At 45.4% G+C, this 24,577-nt stretch overlaps 1 protein-coding gene across 3 annotated transcripts in view; it reads left to right on the forward strand.

The window, feature by feature from the left end:
- Positions 1–24,577, forward strand: part of GAS2L1 (growth arrest specific 2 like 1) — a 412,663-nt gene that overhangs the window by 280,176 nt on the left and 107,910 nt on the right. For all 3 annotated transcript variants that reach the window (XM_069619267.1, XM_069619265.1, XM_069619266.1), the window contains exon 4: positions 4,041–4,137. In XM_069619267.1, the coding sequence (XP_069475368.1) occupies positions 4,041–4,137 (97 nt within the window). The remainder of the gene's footprint in view (positions 1–4,040; positions 4,138–24,577) is intronic.

Here is a 24,577-nt window from a genome sequence, read left to right on the forward strand (position 1 = left end):
CAGTTTGCGGAGTGCTAGATCACGATCACCTCCTCGGAAAGGATTTTGGACTGTCTGTAAGATGACCCAAAAGATATCATTATGACTATGTTTTTTCTGCTTAAAATGGGCCACTAGTGGTTTGTCATCTATGAGGTTTTTTACACAGGAGCGGTGTTCACAAATTCTTTGTTTGATTTCCCTTTTACATTTCCCAATATATATCAGGTCGCAGGGACATTTGATAGCATATATTGACCATTTAGTTTTGCAGTTGCTGAAGTTGGGAAATATCCATCTGGTTTCTTTTAAGTCAATGTGTTTGATGTTTTTAGTTAGACAGCACACTGAGCAATTGCCGCATTTGAAATTGCCTTTCACGCTGGGAAAGTCCCATAGCGTGGTTTGTCTTGTCTTATCTTTTGTTCTGTCTTCGTATGTGTGTACTAGCCGGTCTTGTAGATTTCTATTGCGTCTAAAAGCAAATCTCGGTTTTTCTGGTTTGAAGACATCTGTGTTCAAGATGTTCCAATTGCTAAGAATGTTCTTTTTAATTTGATTGCTGAAAGACGTAAAGGTGGTTACACATGTCATCTTTTGAGTTTGTACATCTTTGGCTATAGGAGTAAGACATTGTTCTCTATCCATATGTTTCGCTCTTCTGCGTGCTTGGCGTATAACATGTCCAGGATAGCCTCGTTCTTTGAGACGTGTGCTGAGTTCACTACTTTTAGAGTCGTATTCGTTGTTAGTACTGCAGTTTCTCCGCAGTCTGAGAAACTGGCCAAAAGGTAGATTAGTTTTTAAAGCTTTAGGATGGAAACTACTGTAGTCAAGTAGGGTGTATCCTACCTAAAGCGCCTATGACTAGGCTTCTATATATGGCAAGGGTTGAGTGCTGCAGCTTCAGATGGAGGCTTCTATATATTAAGGGTTAAGTGTTGCAGCTCAGAGTGACGGTATATTACAAGGTTTGCATGCTCTTTGGATGGAGTCTCATGTGTGGAACCGGTTGAGTGTTGTTGCCTCAGATGGCTTTTCACCTATATTGCAACGGTTAGCTTTTGTAGCTCTGGAAAGGCGTCTGCTTCATTTATATCATAAGGGCTGAGTGTTGTAGCCTGAGAAAAAGTCACATAAACATTGAAAGTTTGAGTGCGGCTCATGTATATCAAGGGTTGAGTGTTGACTTTTCAGAAGGCATCTCGTATATATATTGCGAGGAGTGTGCTTTTTAGTTTTGGCTGAAGTTTCTTGCATATCACGAAAGCTAAATGTTGTAGCCCCAGAGTGGTGCTCTTGTATAGCATAAGGGCCGAGTGTTGCTGCCGGAATTAAATAACAAGGGCGTAGTATTGCAGCCTCAAATGGAGTCTTATACATAGGGTGACCAGATTTAAAAAAAAAGAAAAACGGGACAGGCCATGGACATAGAAGTAGGACTACAATACAACTACATCATCACGCCCCCATTTACACGCAGGAAAAGTCGTGCCGGGACCTGATTTCAGGATTTCGAAATCGGGTGTCGGCAAAAACCAGGACTGTAGCCAGCCAGCCTTCCAATCCCCGGACGGGATTTGGAAAATGAAAAAACTCCTGGGACCCTGAGACAGAGGGTAATTTCTCCAGACTGTCGTGGGAAAACCGGGACGTCTGGTGACCCTACTTATATACATCATAAGGATGGGGTCATTTTGACCGCAGATGGAGTCTCCTGTGTGCCAGAGGCGTAGACAGGGCAGGACATGAGCGGGCAAGGCCTACAAAAAATCCACTCTGCAGCGCTGAATGGGCATTTACAGATGTTAATGTCACTGCGGTCGGTCCAACTGCATTAGCATCAGGCCCCACTTGTTAGACTATCCTGATACGCCTCTGCTGTGTGCCATGATTGGTGGATGACGTAGCACTGGATGGAATCCCATCTGGGTCTGGGGAGTGACTTGGCTCTGAAATCTTGCCTGTAGATTCATGATTTGTCTATAGAAAATGGAGTGGATTAGATGCATGGCAGGAGGGAGTTATGGGGGGCGAGAATACCCTCCAATTCCTGGCCTAAATGTGGAAATGTAGGGCCATCAATTCACCGAAATGTCTGGGGTAGCGAAAGTAACTTCACCTGCCGTACTGATGGCAAACCGGGTGTGCAGTCACCACGAGAGGGGGGCGTGGAATCACATTCAATAGCTACCTTGGTGGGGTGTAAGGGAAAAACATAAATACCACACTCAAGTCAGCACACCTGCAACAATAACCCAAATACTGCAGCCTGTCAGTGTCCAAGTCGTGTGCGGGTAGAGGAAATAAACCCAGATGTTGTTTAATCTATTGGTAAAATATGTCTTTCAGCCCCACTATGGGGGGTGGACATGGCCGGTAGTGGTCTGCCAGCCCAGCCGAGGTGTGAGGGCTGTTACCGTGTCCCCCCCCCCCTACTGCGGCTGTGAAAGCCATTCGCACCCCAGGGTTTATCGAGGGTGCGAGAAAAAAAAGTTCTCTGGCGATTGGCTGTGCAAGCAACACCAATCTACTGAGGGAAAGAAATGGAAAAAAGATGGCCACCGCCATAGGCAAAAGTCGCTTTTCCATTTCCAAGGCGTAGAGAGAGAGAGAGAGAGAGAGAAAGAGAGAGAGAGAGACTCATCAGAGAAAGCCGCAAAGCAAAAAGAAGTGGTAGTCAAAATAAGGTTTCCATGTGTGCTGGCAAGAGGCTTTATCCTACACTGGTGTGAAGGGAGGGGTGGTGAAGAGAGCACCTGAAGGTTATGATAGAGTCCTGGGGCTCTCCGTATCTGTGGCATGACGGGGTAATGGCAACTACGCAAAATATAGAATGGAAAAGACAGAATGCTCAAAGTGTCACGTGAAGAATCTTGGAAAAACAAAGGGCCTCATTATAAGCATGACGGTCTGGGAACTACGGTACCGGTAAGCATGCCGGTACCGTAGTTCCCGGACCGCCATACTACGAGCTGTGCTTGCGGGCGCCTGACAGCCTGCCAGGTCTGGCCTGGCGGGCAGAGCAGCACCCGTGAGCGCAGCATGTCCGATGGTTCCGGTGCATCCGACGTCCCCATTCCCATTGATCCCTATTGAGCTCAATGGGAATGGGGACTGACAGGCACCGGCACCCGGCAATGCAGGAATTTCCGTGTCCGGCAATGTCGGAATTACCCGGTAATTCCTCATTGATGGTGCCAGTAAAAATGCAACTCTGGCGGCAGCCGTGCCTGTTTTACCGCCAGGGTTATAATGAGGCCAGTTGAAAATGCAGAATAAACAACATTTGAAATTTAAAATAAACATAGAGATTCTGTATATGCAGAAGAGAGTGGTAAGGAAGTTAGGAACAGTATTGTGGGGTAGGGGTAAGGAGGGACTAAAGAGCATGTTGCTTCTTCCCTCGTGCGCCAATGCTTTGGTTTGAAAAAGTTCAGAAAGTGTAAAGGTAAGCAGGATTAAATCAGGTTATTTTCAATTAATTTAAAACCATTTCATTTAAAATTTTGAATGTTATTGTGCCTATAATACTACATTATAACCACAATAAAAGTCAACATTTAAAATGGAATGGTATTAAAATAATAGAAACTAGCTTGTTTTTTTGTAGCATATAATATGAGCCATGTGAGGAATTCTTTCATTTGAGGTTAATTTTTATTTCATTTAAGATGTACTCGTTCTCTCCTTTTACCTTCAAGATGTTCACATATGATTCAGGTGATGTAGGGGACAGGCTGTGGAGGATAAGGAGAGGGCCTGGCCTGTGAGAGGTAAGGGCAGGTTGTGTGTCAGAAGGTTTAATGGAAGAAAGACTGCGGCACGAGGGAATGGGCGGGTCGCCTCGTGCGCGCCATTCGCTGGCTAGATTATATGAAGCTCAGGGAAGGTTCTGATGCCACCGGGCATTTGAGCCGGTCAAGCTCGGATGGCCAGTGGTTCTGGCTATGATGCCGTGGTCGGTCTGCTCTGGTGTCCCTACAATCCACCCCACTCCCCACTGAGAGATCTTACATTTGCACCGGAGTAGAACTGATGACTTTCTGTTTCCTTTCCAGGTGTTGCGGAGCCATGTCATGGTGCGTGTGGGCGGAGGCTGGGACACCCTGGAGCATTACTTGGACAAGCACGATCCCTGCAGATGTTCCTCCTTATGTGAGTATACAGACGTAAACCTGCAGATATGACATGTGTGTTACTCTGCCTTAAAAGGTATGGGAACACCCAGTGTGCTCCCTGGGAGCTGGGTGTCCATGCCACAGCTTTCCCTTAAAGTGGATCACAGGTGTCACTGTGCCATGAAGGGGATTGGAGAACACAGGCTTTACCACATGTGCTGTGTCTGTGACTCTGTACCATGTAGAAAGGGAAACCCAGGCCTCAACACAGTAGGTGCCTATACTACTACCCTTAAAAGGGATCGCAGAACCCCTGCAACACCCCAGGAGCTATGTCAGTGCCAGTTTACCTTAGAGAAGACAGGTGGAACCAGGCCTCCACTGTGAGACTGTGGGTTAGTCTCTAAGCCCCTGGCAGCATTGCGGTGGTCCAAAAAAGGTCCTCCTTAAGCTCCCTGATGTCCCAGCATATGCGACTGCTAATGTAAAATCATGTGGGTCTCAAGAACACCCAGTGTAGCCTTTGGTAGTGAGGTTCAACGCTCTGGATGTATTCTATAGAAGGCAGATGGGCAGACTCGGAGCACAGCATAGGCCGTCAATGTAATCTCTTTAAACAATAGTGTCTTTCATTATATAACACAAATATAGCCTTTATCGACGTGAAATATCCTACAACTGAAGCCATCATTTGGATAATAAGATCTCTGAATGGAAAATCTATATCCATTCCCAAATCAATAGCAGAAATAAGTTTACAATACCAAGGCCACCAACATCTAATTCTGCATTTCACTTATGGAATAGGGTTTCAGAAAATCTCACCTTGATCACCCTAGGCAGTGATACGCTCCTATTAAGTCTTTAGCTTAACTCGATACTGAGGTTCCTTATGGTACTCCAGGTTCAGTGGTAGGTACGTTCATGATGGGTGGGCTTGTGGTGCAGGTGTAGACAGTAATAGCCAATAATAAGCATTGGCAAAGACACCAGTTTGGGCTTTTGCGCAGGAATGGGATATGCACTTGCTAGGCACTGATATAAAGGTACCACCTAGCCAGAAGATCGCAACAGCTGGAACAATATGTGATTTCCAGAGCATATGATGTCAGTACCTGGCAAATGCCCATCTAATAACATATAGTTCAAAGTCGTCATATATCTTCTGTTATTAAGGTGTTTTCTAGAAGCTGACTGAAATGAGTCCAGAGACACCCCGACTTCAAATAACTATGTAGCAAGAAAGCTGGATAAAAAGATCCAGCTATTCAGTCGCTCTCTAATGTTGTCCCAACTATGGGGTTTCCAAGGAAAATATAGTGCACTCTGATATAAATTCCAATGTATCTTGTTTGAGTTTTCTGCAGTAAAACAGCCCTAGTCATCAGTGTCGGTTTCAAAAGTAGCTATATTTAGTTATATTCACTAAATGCTTCTTTAGTGGGGCAGACATCAGTGCATGTACATATAAAGGTCATAGTGCCAATGCATTTCGGAGAATTGTTCCTTCATCAGGGCGAATCCTATAGTCTATGATCATACAGTAAAAGCAGACTCACAATTTGGTAAAGGTAAATAATGTAAAATGAACACATACCATAGGTCCCATGTTTCACATCGTTATCAGCACATGTGGTCAAGAAAGAAGGGAGAAATTGAAGGGGCGTATGTCAATTACAAATGCCTATCTAATACCTCAAGCCAAAACTGTTGGCTTTGTCATTACTTGCATTCAAGAGGACTAGAATTCTTCCTCTGGTGGCTGAACTTGACTGGGCAGTGGTGGTAGGCACCCTTATTAATATAAGGCTGAACTACTGCAATGCACTCTTGGTAGGAAGTCCAAAATACCAGCTAAGGCGCCTTGCAGTGGCCCAAAACTCAGCTGTACGCCCGATCTTCTCCCTGCCCTGGAAATCATCAGTCTCTGACTTCTGCAGAAAACTTCATTGGTTACCGTTTGAGCGGCGGATTCAATTCAAACTATTGTGTCTTGCGTTCAGATGCAGTCATGAAGTGGCACCGGTTTATTTGTCCTCCAAAATTAAGATCTATAAACCCGCAGTGTTTGCGACCTTTAGATCAGGGCTTATTGACGATTCCCTCATCTAAACCTACATGGGGTGATAGACATTTTACAGTGGCCGGCCCTCGGGCCTGATACTCACTTCCTCCTTATCTTCGACATATTGAGTCTACCGTCATTTTCAGGAAGAAATTGAAGACATATCTGTTCCTATAAATTTGTGATATGATATGATCTGGCATTTGTAACGCGCCTATACACACGTGTTTTAAGGCACAACGATGCAAGGAAGGGGGAACAGAGGGAGGACAGAGACAACGATCTTGTGCGATCTCACTATGTAGGTACGTTATTCTGACTTGTTGGGTGCCTAGATGCAGCTTGCTGCTTGGTTCCAATGGATATGCGCTGTATACATTTCTAACCAAACCTAACCTAACTAGAGTGCAAGGAACAGATATAAATCAAGTGGCTGAAAGAACAGAGTATTAAGACGTTTTTATTACAACAGTCGCTGTTTATAGCTGCAATTAAGCCATTCACTAGAGCTAGCTCAAAGAGATCCCAGTGGGATGTGTTGTGGACAGGGAGGGGAAAGGAGTGTGTAGGAATGGCCGTAGGAAGGAGTGGGCCAGTCAATGGGTGGGCAAATAACCAAACAAAATCCACAAGCTGTGTGTCTCTCCTCAAATATAATCTCCCCCATAGCTGTGCTGCAATGCAATAGTGTTGGCTTATAGGTGGCGCTTAGGCGCCACCTATTAGCCCAAACCAACAAAGGCATCCGTGGTTAGTCGTGGTGCAACTCAAATAAATGGACAAGGAAAACGTCTCCTCTGGATGCAAACAGATCTCAGAGTTTTGGTTACATAGTGGTTAAAGTCTCTGGTGCCGCGTAGCCCCAGATCCTTATCTGCCAGGAAGCCTCTGGGTAGCAGGAATTCCCTTACCAAAAGTGCAGTGTCTAATGTGCCTGAGTCCCTCAGGAGCATGCTTTATGGAAGTACCAGGGTGTGGGAATCAAACTACAAGGCACCATAAGTGACACACGTTCTCAATCAAATAGGCACTGCAGTCACTGCAGTACGTAGTAGGGTGGGCTTTTGCACTTACGGGAGGTCCTTCTGACTCACTTTACCTGAAGATGCTCTTACACATCAGTTTGGGTGCCATGAGATGACACTCCTCACACACAGCGGCTACACATATGCCTCAGTCTTGACGCTCTTGCAGTCAAAGCAGCGGCCATCAATAGGAAAGATTGGAATGGGTTCCAACATGTGGGCAGGCAAGTGTTTCTCTTCTCAAGGTCAGAATGGGTGAGCGGAGGACTACGCCTGCCTCTGCGGTCACACTGTTGGGAAGGCATCAGTTCCTCGCTTCCAGCGAAGCAGAGCGGAGTAGCTCCAGGCCCTCCATACACCTGACAAGGGATTCCACCCCAAAGTAGCCCTTATTTATCATCTGTTTGTGTTTATGGTCTGTTTATTGGGGATTGTGCATCCATAAAACAGAATCAAAGACAGCCTAAAATGGATTGAAAACAGATTGCAGTCATCCTATAAAAAGAAGACGGAGTGCTAAGTTAGGACAATTGGGAGAAGCATAATCTATTGTAATAGACCCCTGCTAAAAGATCCTTCAAAATGATCTAAGCTTCAGATGAAATGATCACTTCCGCCTGGACCATAAAGAGTGGAGAGGTAAGAGTTTAGGTTCTAGCCAGTGCAAGTGAAGATGTCTGGAAGTGCAAGAAGAAAAGGAAATCTGACCCACAATGACCTCTGCAACAGTATTACTGGGTGTGCTCTAATTGCCTTCTAGCAGCTACTAAGAAAATAAAAATGGGTGCAGTCGTTCCTATGCACTTGAAAAATAGGGGTACTAATGGTAATCGGGCCTAATGTCAGATTTGTAATAATTTGACTAGATGAAAAGATTACCAGATTCCTTTAGTTCAAGGGCTTCCCGTTTGCTTTTGTAGAAATCAAATGAAAACTATTTCATTTTGGCGCTCCAGGCTTTTGAACAGAGTTTGCGATTGTCCTCTATGAGATGCAAAGGCATAGCTAGGTGCTGGGCGGGAGGCGGGGGGGTGAGGAGGCTATAGCCCCAGGTCTTTTGGTTGTAGCCCCTGATAGAATTCCAGGAGCTAGATCCAAAAGGCTAGCTAGCCCTGAGTCCCGACAGTCTCAACATTAGCGTAGCCCCGGACCTATTCCAGACCTTGCAACACCCCTGGTGGAAAACGTTGACTTGCCAAAGCTCTCTACAAATGTGAAAAGGCTGCGCACTAGGACTAGACCAGTTGCATTTGGTGATGTCCTGTATTGTGGGTTCTGCCAACAGTGACTTGGATCAGACCAGTTCAAGCTTGAAGTGGGTGGGTTTGGAGTGTATATTATATTTCACATCTGCTGTTCTAGCTAGCAGCTGGGCGCGAAAGCCCTGGTAGGTGTTTGACGATCACATTCTCTTAATTTTGAAGTTTGGAATCATCTTCCGATCCCGAAATGGCAGCCAGTTAAGAGGCAGCCGAGACAGTTCTGTTTTTTATAGAACTGACTAATGGTGAGGGACTTTTTGGTTGACACCTTCTGCGGTAATACCTTGCGACCTTGTTGTGTGTGTGTTGCTAAGAACTTGAGAGATCTTTATTATAGGAGCCACGTATTAATTTTTGGTTGCACCAATGTAAGCATCTACAGAGACATAGAGGCCCTCAACTCCGTTGTTCAAAATTTCAATGGTAGGGTGAGCTTACACATTTAGTGCACCCCACAAGTAGTATCATATCAGTCATGCACAGAACAGAAGAGAGAAGTCTTGAGGAATATTTGGAATTGCTGTAATTGCAAATTACTATAGCCTTTAGTGGATGACACGTGTTTGGGCAAAAATTGTCTTGCCTTTCTCAAATCCAGGCCTTGCTCACTTGCGTGAATAGAAGCATAATGCAGGTTAGTGGTAAGTCATGGGCTCAATCCAACCTCATGCGGATGTGTCCTCAGCTTGCTTTTGTTTGTTTTTTATAGAGTTTTACGATTGTCTCCAACAGTTGGGTGGGAAAGTAACTAGCGACTTGAGAACTACCTCCGATAGACTGGCCCATCTGGGTCCCTTGTTTCTTGGTATATGTACATGTTCTTAGTAAATCCTTTGCTGAGGTAATCATACGAGAGGTAGAACACTTCAACCCACAGTTAATGTGGGGTCTTTCTTAGGCGTGGAATCCAGTATCAGAAATACACATATGTTAGCATTAATGGCTAGAGCTAAAGACGCCATCTAGAGTGGGCCTAATTCCGAGTAGGGCGGTAAGGGTTAACGGTCACCGGTAACGAGACCGGTGCCATTAAACCCTTACCGCCCTACTACGAGTTCCTTTTGCGGGTCCTTCCTTAACGCCTGCTTTTAGCAGGCGTTAAGGACAGGACCCGCAAAGGGACTTTAGTGCTAATAACAGTACCGTAATTTACGGTACCGTTATTAGCGCCTTCCCCATTCCCATTGAGCCCTATGGGGGCTCAAATGGGAATGGGGAAGGGCCCTGGTGAATGGGGAATTACCGGTCCCTCCAACCTTGGAATGGACCAGTAATTACTCCATTCACCAGGGTGGAGTCGGAACGATTTTGGAGGCAGCCATGCCGCAAATAGCGGCGTGGTTACCTCCAAACTCGTAATGAGGCCCACTGTGTGAATCCAAAAGGTTTGTCAATGCTTTGGCGGCCCTGCCCAGAAACGGGCGTTGTCCGTGTAATGCCAGGATTATTCTACGTGCAATTTTGTGGGATGTTGGCAACAACTAATTCATGGTATTTAGGAGTGCAAAAGCCCTGATGGGTGGTGCTGTTTTCTGCTACTTGCTCCGTACAAGCTCCATTTTTGCCATATCTCACAGCGGAAATCGTACCGTCATTTAGCTCAATAGGAAGCTGCAAAAGTACAAATGGACTCTATATATGAACAAGGGTTTTCCAGAGAGCAGTGCAGTTGCCATAATCGAAGGTCTATCTAAACAAGGGTTTGCCAGAGAGCAGTGCGGTTGACAGAATCGAAGGTCTATATGAACAAGGGTTTGCCATAAAGCAGTGCGGTTGACAGAATCGAATGTCTATATGAACAAGGGTTTGCCATAAAGCAGTGCGGTTGACAGAATCGAAGGTCTGTATGAACAAGGGTTTGCCATAAAGCAGTGCGGATGATAGAATCGAAGGTCTATATGAACAAGGGTTTGCCAGAGAGCAGTGCGGTTGACAGAATCGAAGGCCCTGGAGCCAGACATGTAGGCTTCTCTTAGCTACAATATACTAGACCACTTGTAGATTCAAAACCTATTCTATGGTGCCAATAATCTGTCTAACTACTAGCTGAGAATGTCTTTCTTGTCTTGCCAATCCTACAGTCATCTGAATATTAATCTTCCATACAGTTTAGATGGCCACGAGAAATATTGGTCTGTAAAAATCCGGCAGAGAGCTGTCACCTTTCTTATATTTAGACAGTGTTGCTGCTTTGTTACAACAGCCTAGGACAATACCTGATGCTATAAAGGCATTTAATATGTTTAACAGGACAGGGGTCTGCAGATCTAATGCAATTATAAAAAGTCAAACGGAAGACAGTCTGGTCCAGGACCTTTTCATGGCTGGATGCACGTTAAAAGCCTATTTACCTTTGTTCAAAATTAAAGGTGTCAGGGCTGGCCAACTAGACGGATTCCGATGGGATCCGTTCTCCCTTGAAGGAAAATGTATGGTTCCGGAAGAACTAAGGCATCACAAAGGTAGATTTCCAACCTCCCCACAGATACTCTGGTAGGAAATATTGCTTCATATCAATTCAAGCTTTACATCTAGTTCCCTGTGACTTCTACTGTCACACCTGATGGAGTTTCCCACTAACACCACAAACATAAATGTCACACTGCCTTATTTATTTACTGGTTTCTAGAACAGAGGCTTTTTAGTGTGGTGTGAAAGCATTTTCATCTACTATTTGGTACAACCTTCATTTGACACGTTTTACCATGCTGACATCTCGTTTAGGCTCAGAAGGGCTCCTCTGGGACAGTAAATTCCTCTGTGGCATTCAAAAATCCCTAAACATTCTGCATTGTGATTTTTTTTAACGTGAGGTCACAGCATTTAAACATGAGGTTACTGCAGTGAAAAGCTGCGGCCGCACTTCAAAAACACTTCCAAATAGTGCCACAATTAACTATTTTCAAAGGAAAGAGTGTTTTGCTCTCCGGTTTACACTCTTGGGACCTGATTTATTGTATACTTCTGAACTGGAGTTTCAAAAAGATACATGTAACGCTTCAGTGTAGTTAATTTAGAAAATCTATGTAACCACTGTGAGGCGATTGCCCAGATCTCATTAAAATCACAGGGAAATAAAGAAAGTACTAGAACATAGGTGAGGTGTTTCATATCTAGATAGCAGATATGTATTTGCCAGCGTGCTTTAACACATGATGTAGTACTCTGCACCAACCACTAGGCGGTGGCCTATGAAAAGCATGCGATTCTAAGCAGATGCAAGCCACAGAAAGACAACCACTGCTAAGTAATATTTGCCATGTATCCTGATTACGCATATATACATCCTACATTGCAACTGAAAAAAACAGGTAGACTCCATAGGGATTCATATTAATGCTGCCCACCGTGCAAGCACATGGTGGGCAGCATTAACAATTGTTTTTGTTCATCGGTGCAAAAAGTCACAGAATCCCAGCACCACACAACATTCTGATACTTAGTTACACCCCTTACCAAAAAAAAATCAAACTTGCGTGGAGATGGGTCCTCTCTGGGCAATGTCCAGCTCTGTGTTATTATTTTGCATCTCGACAGCATTCATGCTGTGTGAGGCCAAATATCTACATTGGTGATGCAGGGGTTGGAACCATGACCTACAGATTACACGCAGGCCTCTGCAACTGGTCCGCATTACTCTGACTGAGATGAGAGGGGACGGGAAAGGGCACCCCAAGACAAACGTACCGCTTCCCTGTGAGCTATGTCTTTGCAGCGCACGCCAAGGTAACACCCAACCCAAGCATTGCCAATGATATATGTACAGTTCCTTGCCAGGAATTGAAAAGTACTTCGGGTAGAGCTCAATTGCCCTCGTCAGTGCAGCTCCGTCGTAGGTACATGTGGAGAGCCCCAGGCACCAGGCCTTCACTCAGGAGTTGAGCCTGTGCCAGACCACCCCGGAAAAGACGTGGTGAAGTGCCCTACAGCACAAGCCTCGCCTGCTGAGATTTATGTATGAAGGCTGTGCCAAGCCAGGGAACGCAGAGTGCTCATTCAACACAACACCCCATCTCCGAGCTGTGTCAGGGCAGCTCCTCCCAGCAGAGGAATGGCCGGCCCCCTGCGGCACCAGCCTCACCCCTGAGATGCCGCAGAGGAAGCCATCCCTGGCAGGAGAGCGAGAGCAGCCCCTCCCAGGCACATCTCGGCCCCATCCCCTCGAACAAGTGTCGCCTTTTATCTTAATGAGTGTACCTGCTGGCTCAGAAATACACGAGTCGACATGAGAACAGTGCCAGAAAGCGTATTTTCCATTCTTCAAAGTGCAATTAAAAAATCCCATTGCCAAAAACGGACTTATTGCAGCCTCTCGATGAGCTATTTGCCCCTCTGGTTCATTCTTTCCCATACGCACCACTGTCTATTGCGTGGCCGCGTAAAAGGCCACTGCTACGCCATCCCGGTCACCGGATGGAGGTTTGCTTTCGTTGGTCTCATGCAGCCCTTTAACGGTGGTTAGGTTGGGCTTTGAACGAAATGCTCCTATATTGTGATTGCTTTAAGCGATTCCATGTGTTCAAATCGCGGCAAAAATGGCTGTGGACACAAATTATTGTGGCAAAAAGGCTGTGGTTTTGCCACTGCAATCCATGTAAATGATGCAGGGGACACCCCCGCAACCCTCGCTCCCCTTAAATGGTGTAATGGGGTACACCTTTAACGAGTCAAATCACAGCATTTTTGCCGCGATTTTTTGTACAGGTGACATTTTTGCCACGATTTTATCACTGCATACCCTTTAAGCGTGGTCTGAAAACTGATTTGTTCTGTTGACTCCCCAAGGCCAGTGGTAGGAGTGTACTGAACAAAGTAGTGGAACTGTGGTCTCGGCAGAGCAGAGGGTAGGTGGAAGCTTAGTGCAACATGTGACAAGGTGTGGCTTGGGCATTGCAATAGTCTGAGTGACTACTAACTAAGGCTCCTATTACAACTTTACACTTGCACAGGGACATGAATGGACAAACCCTCTGTATAGAAAGGTGAACATGGGCGTAAAAAGTAGAGGAATGCTAAAAAGGTAAAAATGAAAGTAGTGGAACACCGCTCCCGACCGTTCCCGCTCACTTCGATCACTGCCCAAGGCCCTATCTGGTGTTCCAGCTACATGACTGGACACGTTCTGTCTTTTGGTTTAAGCGCTCCTATGCCTGCAGGCCCATTTTAGCGCTATATAAATGCATAAATATATAAATAAATGCATGTGAAATCCTTTCATTGGCATTGCACAGGTGAAGATCATCCAACATTCGGAGGAGAGCTTTGGAGGTCAAGTTTCCCACAGTGATGTCTCCAACCTTTGTTTGCATTGAGTGTGGCTGGTTGTATATGCTCATTTAGTGAGGAATCTACCTAACCCCCCAAAAAACAGAGACAATGCACGGATATCCACTGTGGAGACAAAGGTGGTATAATGACTAACAGGGAAGGGTCGTGTTGCAGTGTGAACCTTTGATCTCTGTATTAGGCTCTTTTCAGATGTGTTCTTTCCAGCCTTCATCTTAGTCCAGGTTGGAGGAGTGCAGAGACTTTCTTTTTGCTCCCGTCGTCATCGTTAGAGACAGGTGGTAGGATTGGTCTCCCCCTTTTTTTTTTAAACATGGCAAAGGTTCCATTTGGATTTTTGCGTGCCTCCTCCACTAAATTTCTGCCACTCATCTTAACAAGTGAAAGAAAGCTGAACGGGTGGAGTGTGTGCAGGCAGTTGAAAGAAAAGAAAGAAAGCGCAAGAAAAAAAGCCATGAAAGGAAAAGGAGAAAGTAATTAAATGGATAGGTGGAACGAAAGACAATGGAAGTGAAACAAAAAGGAAAGGAAGAGACAGTCACTAGCAAAGATGGAAATTAAAAAGAAAAAGGGAAAATGAGAATGGCATGGATAGACGAAAAGAAAGTGTAGACTAAAAGAAAAGAAGAAAGTAAATAATAAAAGAAAGAAAAAGACAACCAAGAGTGAAAGAAAAAGGAAGGCTAGAAAGAAGGAAGGGAAGCTAGATGTAAAGACAGGAAAAATATCATTGCAAAATAGATACTTGAACTGCTTGAGAATTCGTCAATTTCAGAATTGTATCATTGCGCTTCAAAGTTGAAACTGTTCCCTTGTAACAATAGCTGTTGCCACTGTGTTGCAGGACGTGTCCTTCAGCGCTCAGCCAAGCATCGTTTTGTTGCTCATCGGGGATAGCGGGAAAGATGGCTGCCTCCAGGAACCACGGGCAGAGCGCATTGTACAGCTCTAGGACTTATTTTACAAGTCTGTTGGTGTTGTCTAAGCTCCTACTGGTGATTGCTTCAATGATTTAAACCAATATGATTGATGACAGTGCTCTTTTGATAGCTTAATTTCACAAATATTAGCATTGCTGGATTTTCCCCAAACCCCACTATCAAATGCGTACATTAATTAATGGGTCTCTCAAAATGTCACGATTAAATACAATAGCCTGAGAGGTCCCCAAATATCGGCATAAAAGGTTCCTAATAATAGCTTAATTATAGGCCCCTCATCTTCCATCAAAGACCTGTAATTTGCCAAAATTCCACCATTGCACATTTCTAAAATAGCTTAAGTTTGACCCCAAAAGCTGAACATCTCTTTTCCATAAATATCAGAAAAATTTACCAAAATGCCAATGTTTAAAAAATATCACGATTTTGCCCCCAAAAATTCAGCAGCACATTTTCTCCTATGATTCACCTGTATCCGGAAAGGCCAGCAGAGCATTGCAATTGTAATTATTTATTTGTAAAGTGCTTATACACAAGTGAAGTGCTTCAAAGCACTTCAAGGCGGGAGGAGAACAAGGGAAAAAGTATGAATTCTTAGGCCTTGAAGTTTCCGAATGATGTAACAAAATTAACTAGCGTACTAAGCCAGGGGCATTTCTGCTAGTGTAAGTGCAAGACAGGAGGGAAGGAGAAAGGGCGCGGGGGGAGGGGGGAACATACAGAACAATACATTACCGTGCTAGGCCTGGAGACATTCACATGGAATGATGATAGGTCATACGCCTATGCCCAAGTGTTTCAGGTGCAACTAAGCTACGCAGGGAAGACAAAGGGAGGACAGGAAAAAACGATCTTGCTAGGCCTTGCGCATTCAAGGTCACGAAGTGCGCAGACAGGAAGTGTGCGGAAGGGAAGGGGGAGCAAGTGCGCCAAGTCCATCAGGGTCCTGGGCTAAGTGCAGAAGAGGTTGCCTCTCACATGGAAGGTGTACCTAATGCAGAGTGTGAGGCAGAGTGCAGAGGCCCGGAGGCAAGTGTAGGACTGGCGTGGGGAGCCTGGGACTATTGTAGCTCTGGAGGTGCACCAGGCGACCAGTCAGAGAAACTGAGCAGAGTTGGGGAGGAAGCAGGAGAGAGGAGAAAGGGGGTTAGCAGGGCAGTGGGAGAGAGAACGAGGAAGAGAAGAGGGAGGTGCATGAAATTAGAAATGGCTTAAATCTGCTTCATTACACCCTGTTTCTATAAATATCACAAATGAAACTCAAAATAGCAATATGGAATGTTACACATATCATGAATGTTTATGATTCAGGTTGGGCCCTAATAGTAATAGTAATCACCGAGCAAAGGACTGCTGCACCTGCGAGAGGTTCTTGCGCCATTATTTGGACCTCATTCTGCGGTGACGCACGCTGGCGTGCACCTGTTTCTACTCACCTGGAGCTGCAGTGCTAAGTATGAGAGAGAGCAGGGTAGTGACAGTAGGGTCTTGCCCAGCGTTGTGACTGCCAGGCAGGGGTTGGTCAAGTGCCAAACCGATATGGTGGGGAAGTGTGGGGAGGAGAAATACGCCCAGAGTACAAATGATGCCATCATATGAAAGCACCACTTGAATCCTCCCCAAGAAAACCAACTGGCATAGTTAACGCATGTGCTGATTTTGGGCGCTATGCTGCAGCTGGAGCCCAACTTGCATTGGGGCATCAGACTTTTGCAAAATAATCTCACTATTAAGTTAAAACGCTTGATAAGAAAAGGCCGAAGTGGGGTGCTACTTTGCAGTCCGTAAAGGCATTTGAACTAACATCTACTAGATGGCACCCTCATGTTTATTACTTTTAATCTAAGAAAATACAGTTTGCCAAAATCGGACATATTTGGCTTAGTGGTTAAAACCAATTTGCCACCTGCTCTTTCTCGCGGCATTGTGTAGGCACTGATACATTCTCACATCGGCAGGGCAATGCCATCTTGATGGAGAAGTCTGAAAGCACTGTGCACCACATCCGTTAAAGTTTGCTATTCTGCTGCTGGGTTGAAGTGTGCCTGCATTGACTACCATTGGAAGCCAGGATTCAGTTTAATGGGGGATGCTTGGCTCCTATAAGACTATTGATTCATACCAACCAACCATCTTGCCATCTACATTGAGTATTGCCGGTGGGGTCAGGGCTGCCAGAAGCAGCAAGCCTCTTCTTCAGCTTGATATTCCTAGAAAATCCCAGACCTGGAAGCAAGCTTTTCCTGACATTCCTAGGGGTTGGAAAACCCTCCCCGATTCTCTTCGATGATAGACTTCCCGTCTTGCATTTCGCAGGGGATTAAAGCCATTCGTTTTTTTTCTGAATAGCTGCTTCTGGTTGTGTTCAGTGATGTGTCTTCATGTACCATCTCTTTATCCTCTATGGAGAAAATACTCCCCACAACGCAACCTTAGATTTTCCTGATATTAGCGACGTTCCACACAATGTAACCCACACGATTTGTTGCAAATAGTTAAAACGTGCTCCAAAATGAGGCACAAATATTTTTGGAAGTAACCCGAATTTGCCCCAAAATCGGTGTTCACAGCATGTTTCTTTAAACACTGTGATTATTTAATTTTACACCAAAGCATGATCTCCAAGTGTTTCTTTAAGTAGGTAGAAGTTTCCCTAATATTGGCCACACCAAAGTGTTTAGCTAGCCAATCAGTGCATAAGCTTCTGTAAGCAGTAGAGCCTTCTCGGACCTTCTCTGAAAGGATGGGACATCACATGTTCTCGAGCATCACGTGCTTCCATTGATTGCTTCAAAATGTAGCCTTGCCTACTTGTGAAGTAGCTTCTGCATTTTAGAACATTCATTATACTAAATGTTCACAGATCAGCTTGTTTTATTATTGCCCTGATGGCTTGCTGGTCATTTTCATTACCACAAGCCATTTCTTTCTCATCAGTCATTACATAATGAGGTACTTCCACACCCAAGACAGTCTTTAATCTGCTTAGCTAGGAGAAAAATTGTGCTTTGCCCTGCCCGGCCCATCAGTCTGTTTAGCCTAAAGCAGTAAAGACTTCTATCTCCCATCCCACTCACTCCACACTTATCTACCCAACCCACTTCTGTTCATCTACTCCAGCAACTACCTCCTCTACCTCTGCTCGCCCTATTGACCTCGCCCTCGGTCTCTGGAATGCCAAACCCCACTGCAAAAATCTCCTCTCTCATGAATCATATTTAGTCCCTTCACCCCTAAATTCTCGGTGATGGCAAGCACCAAAACCTGGATTCCTGCCAGGATGCTGCCGCTGGCAGCCCTTCACACCTACCTTGTCTCTTTTTTCTCAGTCTCCTTGTCTCACCAAAACAATGTGTTGGTATTGGTCTCCTGATCAGCAAGAACACACCATCCCCATCCCTTTCTCTCTCTGATTTCACTCCCTCCTCCTTTGAACATCTCTCAGCACAACTCCTTGCTCCAACCCCTCTTACTTTCCTTCTCGTCTGCACCCCGCTGGCACACTCCACCTCTTCTCCTCTGATCTTGACCTATTTCTTGAATTGATGCCAGCTGATTTCCCAGACGTCATATTGGATGCCCTCGAACTCTGCAAGCTGCCTAAGGTCCAACAGCCCAAACTTGACTTCGCTATGACAACTCACTAGTCAACCTACATAGCCTCACAATCCACACCAAAAGCAACTCTCTCAATTTAATATTCCCATCTTCCAACCTGGTTTCCTCCGCTCCACCTATAGACCTCTCTCTGACCACTCTCTCATTAATTTCACCAGCTCTGCTCAACCGTGACTCTCCCATCACCCTCCTTCATATATCACCAAACATACACTCAAGCCCGACACCATGGTCCCCAACCTCCACCAAGCCACCTCTCACTACAATCTCCCTCTCCTCCACTTGCTCGCTCCATTGAACTTGCTGATACTGAATTCAGATCTGCACTCTCTACCACCTTCAATCATCACTATCCTGCCTGCTCCTTCACCTTATCCCACCTGCATCTTCAATCATGGATCTCCTCTGCTGTCCAGCTGAAAACAGCAACAATGCATCACTGCTTAAGCTGCTAGCGCAAAGACCGATACAACACCCTTATCAATGCCTTTGAGCACTTTCTAATGACCCTGACCACAGTTCTCAACACAACCAAATTCTCCTATTACACTAATCCTGTTTAACTATCTGCTTGAACCCTTGAACGCTATCCAGGACTCCGCTGTCCATGCTTTACCCTCCATCCTGAAGAACTTCTCTTTTCCTCCTCTTTCTCTACCATTGACTTTGCCTCCTACTTCTCCACTAAAATCAGCGAAATACAGGACACTTTGTCCACTCTTCCAGCTCCCTCAATCTCTTTATTACACGTCATCCCCACCTCCCACGCTCAACTTCTACCCATCATACGTGCCAATTGTCCCCTTTCCATCACAATTTGTTAAGGAATTTGCACCATATCTTCCCAGCTTGTTAGAAAACAGTAACATTCATACCTCTCCTAAAGAAACGAAGGGCTAATCCCAACAATCCCACCTTCTATAGACCTGTCTCTCTCCTTTCCTACTACTCTAAAATCCTTGAGAGGGTTGCCTTCAACGGCATAGTGAACGATCTCAGAATGAACTATCTATTCCGGTCCAAACAGTCCCGCAAGACTGTGCTCACGCATGTCACCAATTCCCTTACCACTGCCCACCACTTTCACCCCCCTTCCATTCTCATCCTTGTACGCTTCACCCTGCCGTTGACACTATGGATCCTTCCTTCCTCCTTCAAACTCTTTCCCTCCTTGGCTTCAAGGACACTGTACTCGACTGGGTGCCCTCCTATCTCTGTGACCGCTACCTCTGCATGACATGGGAAATCAGCACCTCCGCCCTGAAACCACTTCGGATCCTCCCTGAAGCCCAATTCTCTTCCTCCCTCTGCAACCTCATTTCCCCCTTTGGCTTAAATACCACCTCTTCACTGGCAATACTCAGATATTCTTCTCTTTTACCTACCTCACCGCTACAGTCTCTAAACAGTTATCAAATGCCCAATTGCCATCGACTGCTGGATGGCTCTACTCTTCTGCATTCTAAACTTTTCAAAGGCTGAAGTCATCTTTCTCTCTGCCTCCAACACCAAACCCACTCTCACCTCTCCCATCTCCTTGCCCGCTGGACCTCCTCAGCCTATGACCCATGGCTCGCTACCATGGGCTTCTCTTTGATAATGATCTTAGACACTTCCAGTTCATCAAAGTGGTAAAATAGCTCAACAGTTTCAGTGCTTACTGCTGCGATCTGTGTGCGCCCTGCAGGTCACGTGTTTGTAACCCGGCAAGGCCAAGCAAGCATTTCATCCTTTGGAGGTTGATAAATGAGTACCAACTTCGGTTGGGTGATATTGTATGTAAATATGTTTGAACACTTCATTATCATGGCTACTGCCACAGCACACTTATAGAAATCTGCCCACATCTCGTGCAACTTTCTACTAAAGTGCTTGTCACTGCTCTTCTGCTCTGACAACTGGAGTACTGCATGAACCTACTTTTTGGTCTACCCTTCAACTTTTCTGCTCCCCTAATCAAAATCCTTAACTTCACAGCACACACCCTACCCACATCCCCCCTCACCTCTGCCTACCATTGCCAGTCTGTATAGCTCTCCTTGCAAAATCACTCTCTCTTTAAACTCCTGCTATTCATCCATAGTTTTGCCCCCTCACTACCTGCACGCTTCATCTCTTCACAACCACCGTACTGCTTTCCGCTTTCGCTCCTTTTCCCAATTTGCTCTACCCCTGGCCATCAACACCATCTCTTCAGTAGAACTCTTTAAAACGAGGTTCAAACACCACTTGCATGCACAGGAAGGAGTCCCCTAAACCCCAACACCCTCATGTCTAAACTCACCACCCAGCCCACCTTTCCCGCATTCTGACTTCAGGGCTAAGCTATGCAATGTGTACATGTGTAGATACTGGCCTCAGGCTCTCAATGTTGAGAATACTTCCATTTCATCCAATGCCTGTCTCTGGTATAAGTGTCTACTCTTACACCTTCACCACCTGGAAGGCGTCATTCAATCCAATGATGCTCTTGTGTAATTGCATCTTACCCTAGGACTGCCTCTGCTCTCTGTTATTGCCTACTCTGTAAGTCATTTCTGTTTGAAATTACACTGTGTTGTTCTTGACTAAATACAAATACAAACATACTAACACTTTGGTATCCTGGGAGGGGAATGAGAATGGGAGGAGCAAGACACACCTGGGCATGGGCTCTGATAGGGAAGAGATGTCTTGAGGTAATGAACATTACCAGGAAGTAATCAAGGTATTACCTTCCTTTTCCCTTCTTTCTCGTCGAAGCCATTATATAAAGATGGCATAGCAAGCTGCATCTGCTTATATGTAGATTCCTTATCATTGAGGAAATGAAATAAACCACACAGGGATTTTATTGACCATTTATCTAGTGTTGTTTTACAGTATTAAAAATACACATATACTTATGACAAAAGGGAGTAGATCCTTAATTTTTATTTTATTTACTTGTTTTACAGCCAATTAAGTCTTTTAAAAGAATGAAGTAGAAGAACATAGATGACTATGTAGTTTGAATGTCTTATTCCATATGTCTAAAACGTAGAAGGAGGGTTGGTTGGTAGATCCTTAATGGTGCAACAAGAGGTTCAATTGGTAATCCAATGCTTATTGCAGAATCATCATTCAGGACTGGTGTGAGCACATGTTGCCTCCTGGCATATATAAACCATGATGACAAACTGTAGTTCTGTCAATGAGGAAGCCACTCGACTGGTGGAATGTCCCACATGAGGACTCGATGACTGGACATTCACCAGGTCAGTTGAGGACAAGGGCTTGATTCCTCTGGGCCCCGGACTACATGGGACTAAGCGTTTCTCAGATTTCCTGAATGTTCTTGTTCTATCCAGGTAAGTTCAAATGACCCTGGAGATGTCCAAAGTGTTGAGTTTCCTCTCATGGTCTCAGCTGGGCGATGGGTAAAATGTCGGCAGCACCAGTTCCGGGGACCAATCAAATACAGATGCCATTTTAGGTAGAAAGGCAGTGTCGAAAATACACTCCGCCTTCAGATAATACGATGAAATGGGGGCTAGGAGTGCTCCAAGTTCGCCCACACGTCTTGGCAGTTATGATGCCACTAGAGAAAGAAATTTAGCCGACAGGAAGGCAAATAAGGAGTTCAAAGAGGGATTCCTGAAGGGCCCATAGTTCCAGTGGACGACCCCCGAGGGGTTAAACATGTATATCTTAAAGGTCTGGAGATGTGAAAACTCTGTGGGAGGCAGGAGACTGAGGGAACTGTTGTTTCTAGACTCTTCCATGGTTCAGTTAAAGGCTTTTATAGCTGCCAATACAACTCATATGTTGGCATATATATATAATTGAGGCGGCTCAAGAAGCTCCCGTGTAGGAATTGAAGATAGCAGGACAGTAGGAGAGGCAACAGATCCAACCCCTTGCCCAACTACCAAAGAGCAGAGCCATACCAGTGGTGGTTATAGGACCGCAGCATGGATGGTCTCCTGGGATTGTGAATTCCGTTGCCAGGGTAGGCCTGCCTGTTGCAGAATTTGTCTTTGGCATACTAATAAATGAATAGGCCATCAGGTGGAGTTTGTGGAGGGCTCCCTAGAAGAGGAGGAGGCCGATATGTTGGGGTAGAGGGGTAGGTGGAGACACCTTGAGATGTCGAGCTGTCAGATTAGATGGAACCTTTTTCCTTGGAGCTAGTAGGCGGATATAAGCATAACGTGTTCCTTTTCTTTCCAACCTTTGCAAAGGGGATTAGTGGTGGGAGTGTGTAGAGCAGACCCTCTGGCCACAGAAGCGACTGTACGTCCCACCACCGCACTACTAGATCCCTGCGCCTAGTGCAGAAGTCTGGTAGGCTGGCATTGAGGGGGTGAAAACGGATTTAACTAAGAGGAACCCAGAGCAGTTCATGCCTGTTGGAATGCTACTGGTGTGGGAGAGATCCGTTAGCGCTTCAGCCCAGATGTGCCAGAGACCTGGGAAGTGAATGGCTGAAATGGAGGCCAGATGTAGCTGCCCCTACAACCTTACTTTTCTTGATTGCCAGCGAGAATAGATCTCTATATCTTGTGCGCCCTTGTATGTTTACGGTAGCTTTGGTTATCATATTGCCCATTTGTAATTGAATGTGCAAGCCCTGCCTCAGGGGAAGAACTTGGAAGGCCAATAGGAGTGCCCTGAGTTCTCACCAGTAGAGGGCAAGACATGCATCGTGCCTTGTCCATTTAACCCGTACAGGCTGTAGCTACAACTATTTCCCCCACCCAGTGTGGCTTTGTCATGTGGTAATCACCTGAGGTGTGGAGGGGTAATGTACCTGCTTCCAGATGAGTTGGAATCCACCCCCATTATAATTTCCCCTTTAAGCTGCATTGTACCAATATGAACTTCTCAAAGTTCCTTGAGGCAGACCACCAGTGTAGAATGATTGTGAATGGGGCGGGTGGGTAAATATCCAGCCTTGCCTAGGGGAATGTGAACACTGTGGAGGCATGGTAGAATCGAGGATTAAGGTCGAGCCAGGGATAACTTGCCTCGGTCCAGCAGGAAGCTGAATTGTCGAAGTACTTCACAGATTCCTTATGTGTTGTCTAAGGCCTCTGGAAAAGAAGAGGAGTAAACCAACATGACTTCTAGATGGGGTGAACCATAATCCCTTCTTGCTGAAGTATTCTTAAAATGGGTGCAACTGTCTTGGTATAAATCACAAGAATTGATTTTCTACAGGATGTTGTCCTTATGAACTGGAAGTATTAGTCCCCCATAGCAAATCGCAGGAACCTGTTCTGAGAAGGATGAATGGGTGTAGGCAGGTATGCCTCATGCAAATCAATGAAGGTCATGGCATTCCCTGGACAGACGAATGGGAGAATCTCTTGGAGGGTCTCCATGGAGAAATGAAACTGTCTCAGCTAAAAGGCTGAAAGGTTTGAAGTAATTGGAAGCCCCCAGAGGGTTTGTGAAGTCAAGAGGCATAGGTTAGACTGAAGTTCTACTTTTTAAAATGGGTCCTTGAATCAAGGGTCAGAGGTTATTTCCAACCCAGGAGGAGGTAGGAAGTAGATTAGGTAGCCTTCCCTAATCATTTACAAAACCCAACTGTCTGATGCCTTTTGTTTCCATATGGGACAAAGGACCTGAGGCCCCCTGACCAGTGAATCACAGGAGGTGTGATGTACCCTAAGTGCCAGGGAAGCTATCTTGCAGGCGAGAGAGTGTTTTTCGGAGGGTATTACTGATAACTTGAGCTTTAGGTTCTAGGACATCTTCTGTTCTTGTGTGGGTCACTGTCGCTGGCAATTGAAGTTCACCTTTATAATACACTGGTGTGCGAAACACATTGGTGTTAAAACAAATCTCTCCTCTATGAAGTAGTGGCTCCTTCCGTGTCTTTGCCACCCTATGTTTCTATGGACAGCTGGCGTGTCGAAAGCCTCTGGGGGTGAATTGAGATGGAGGGGTATGGGACAGCTTTGTTTGGCAGGCTTTTCCCCTTTGAAGGCCTTCAAGAGTATATGTTCCCAAAACAGTAGGGTTCCAGATAACAGTAATTTCAGAAAGACTGATTTTTGGATATTTTCTTTTTTTGCAAGCTCTCGGGTGTAGATTACTTCACTCCAAAATAGCTGAGTCTGAGGCATGGGCTGCAGTTCTGCCTGCATCTGAAGCAGGGTCAGCTAACCTTTCTGCTTCGCATCTTATATTTTGGAATTGTTCAATCATATCTTCGCCCTTTTTCGACATTAAGGAGGTCATTACACATTAGACAGATTATTGGTGTGAAATGCTGCCTTCAATACTTCCCACCTCCACCAGTGATGTTCTA

Source organism: Ambystoma mexicanum, chromosome 10 (genome assembly GCF_040938575.1).
Source record: "Ambystoma mexicanum isolate Mex_15411 chromosome 10, UKY_AmexF1_1, whole genome shotgun sequence".
Classification (NCBI taxonomy): Eukaryota; Metazoa; Chordata; class Amphibia; order Caudata; family Ambystomatidae; genus Ambystoma; species Ambystoma mexicanum.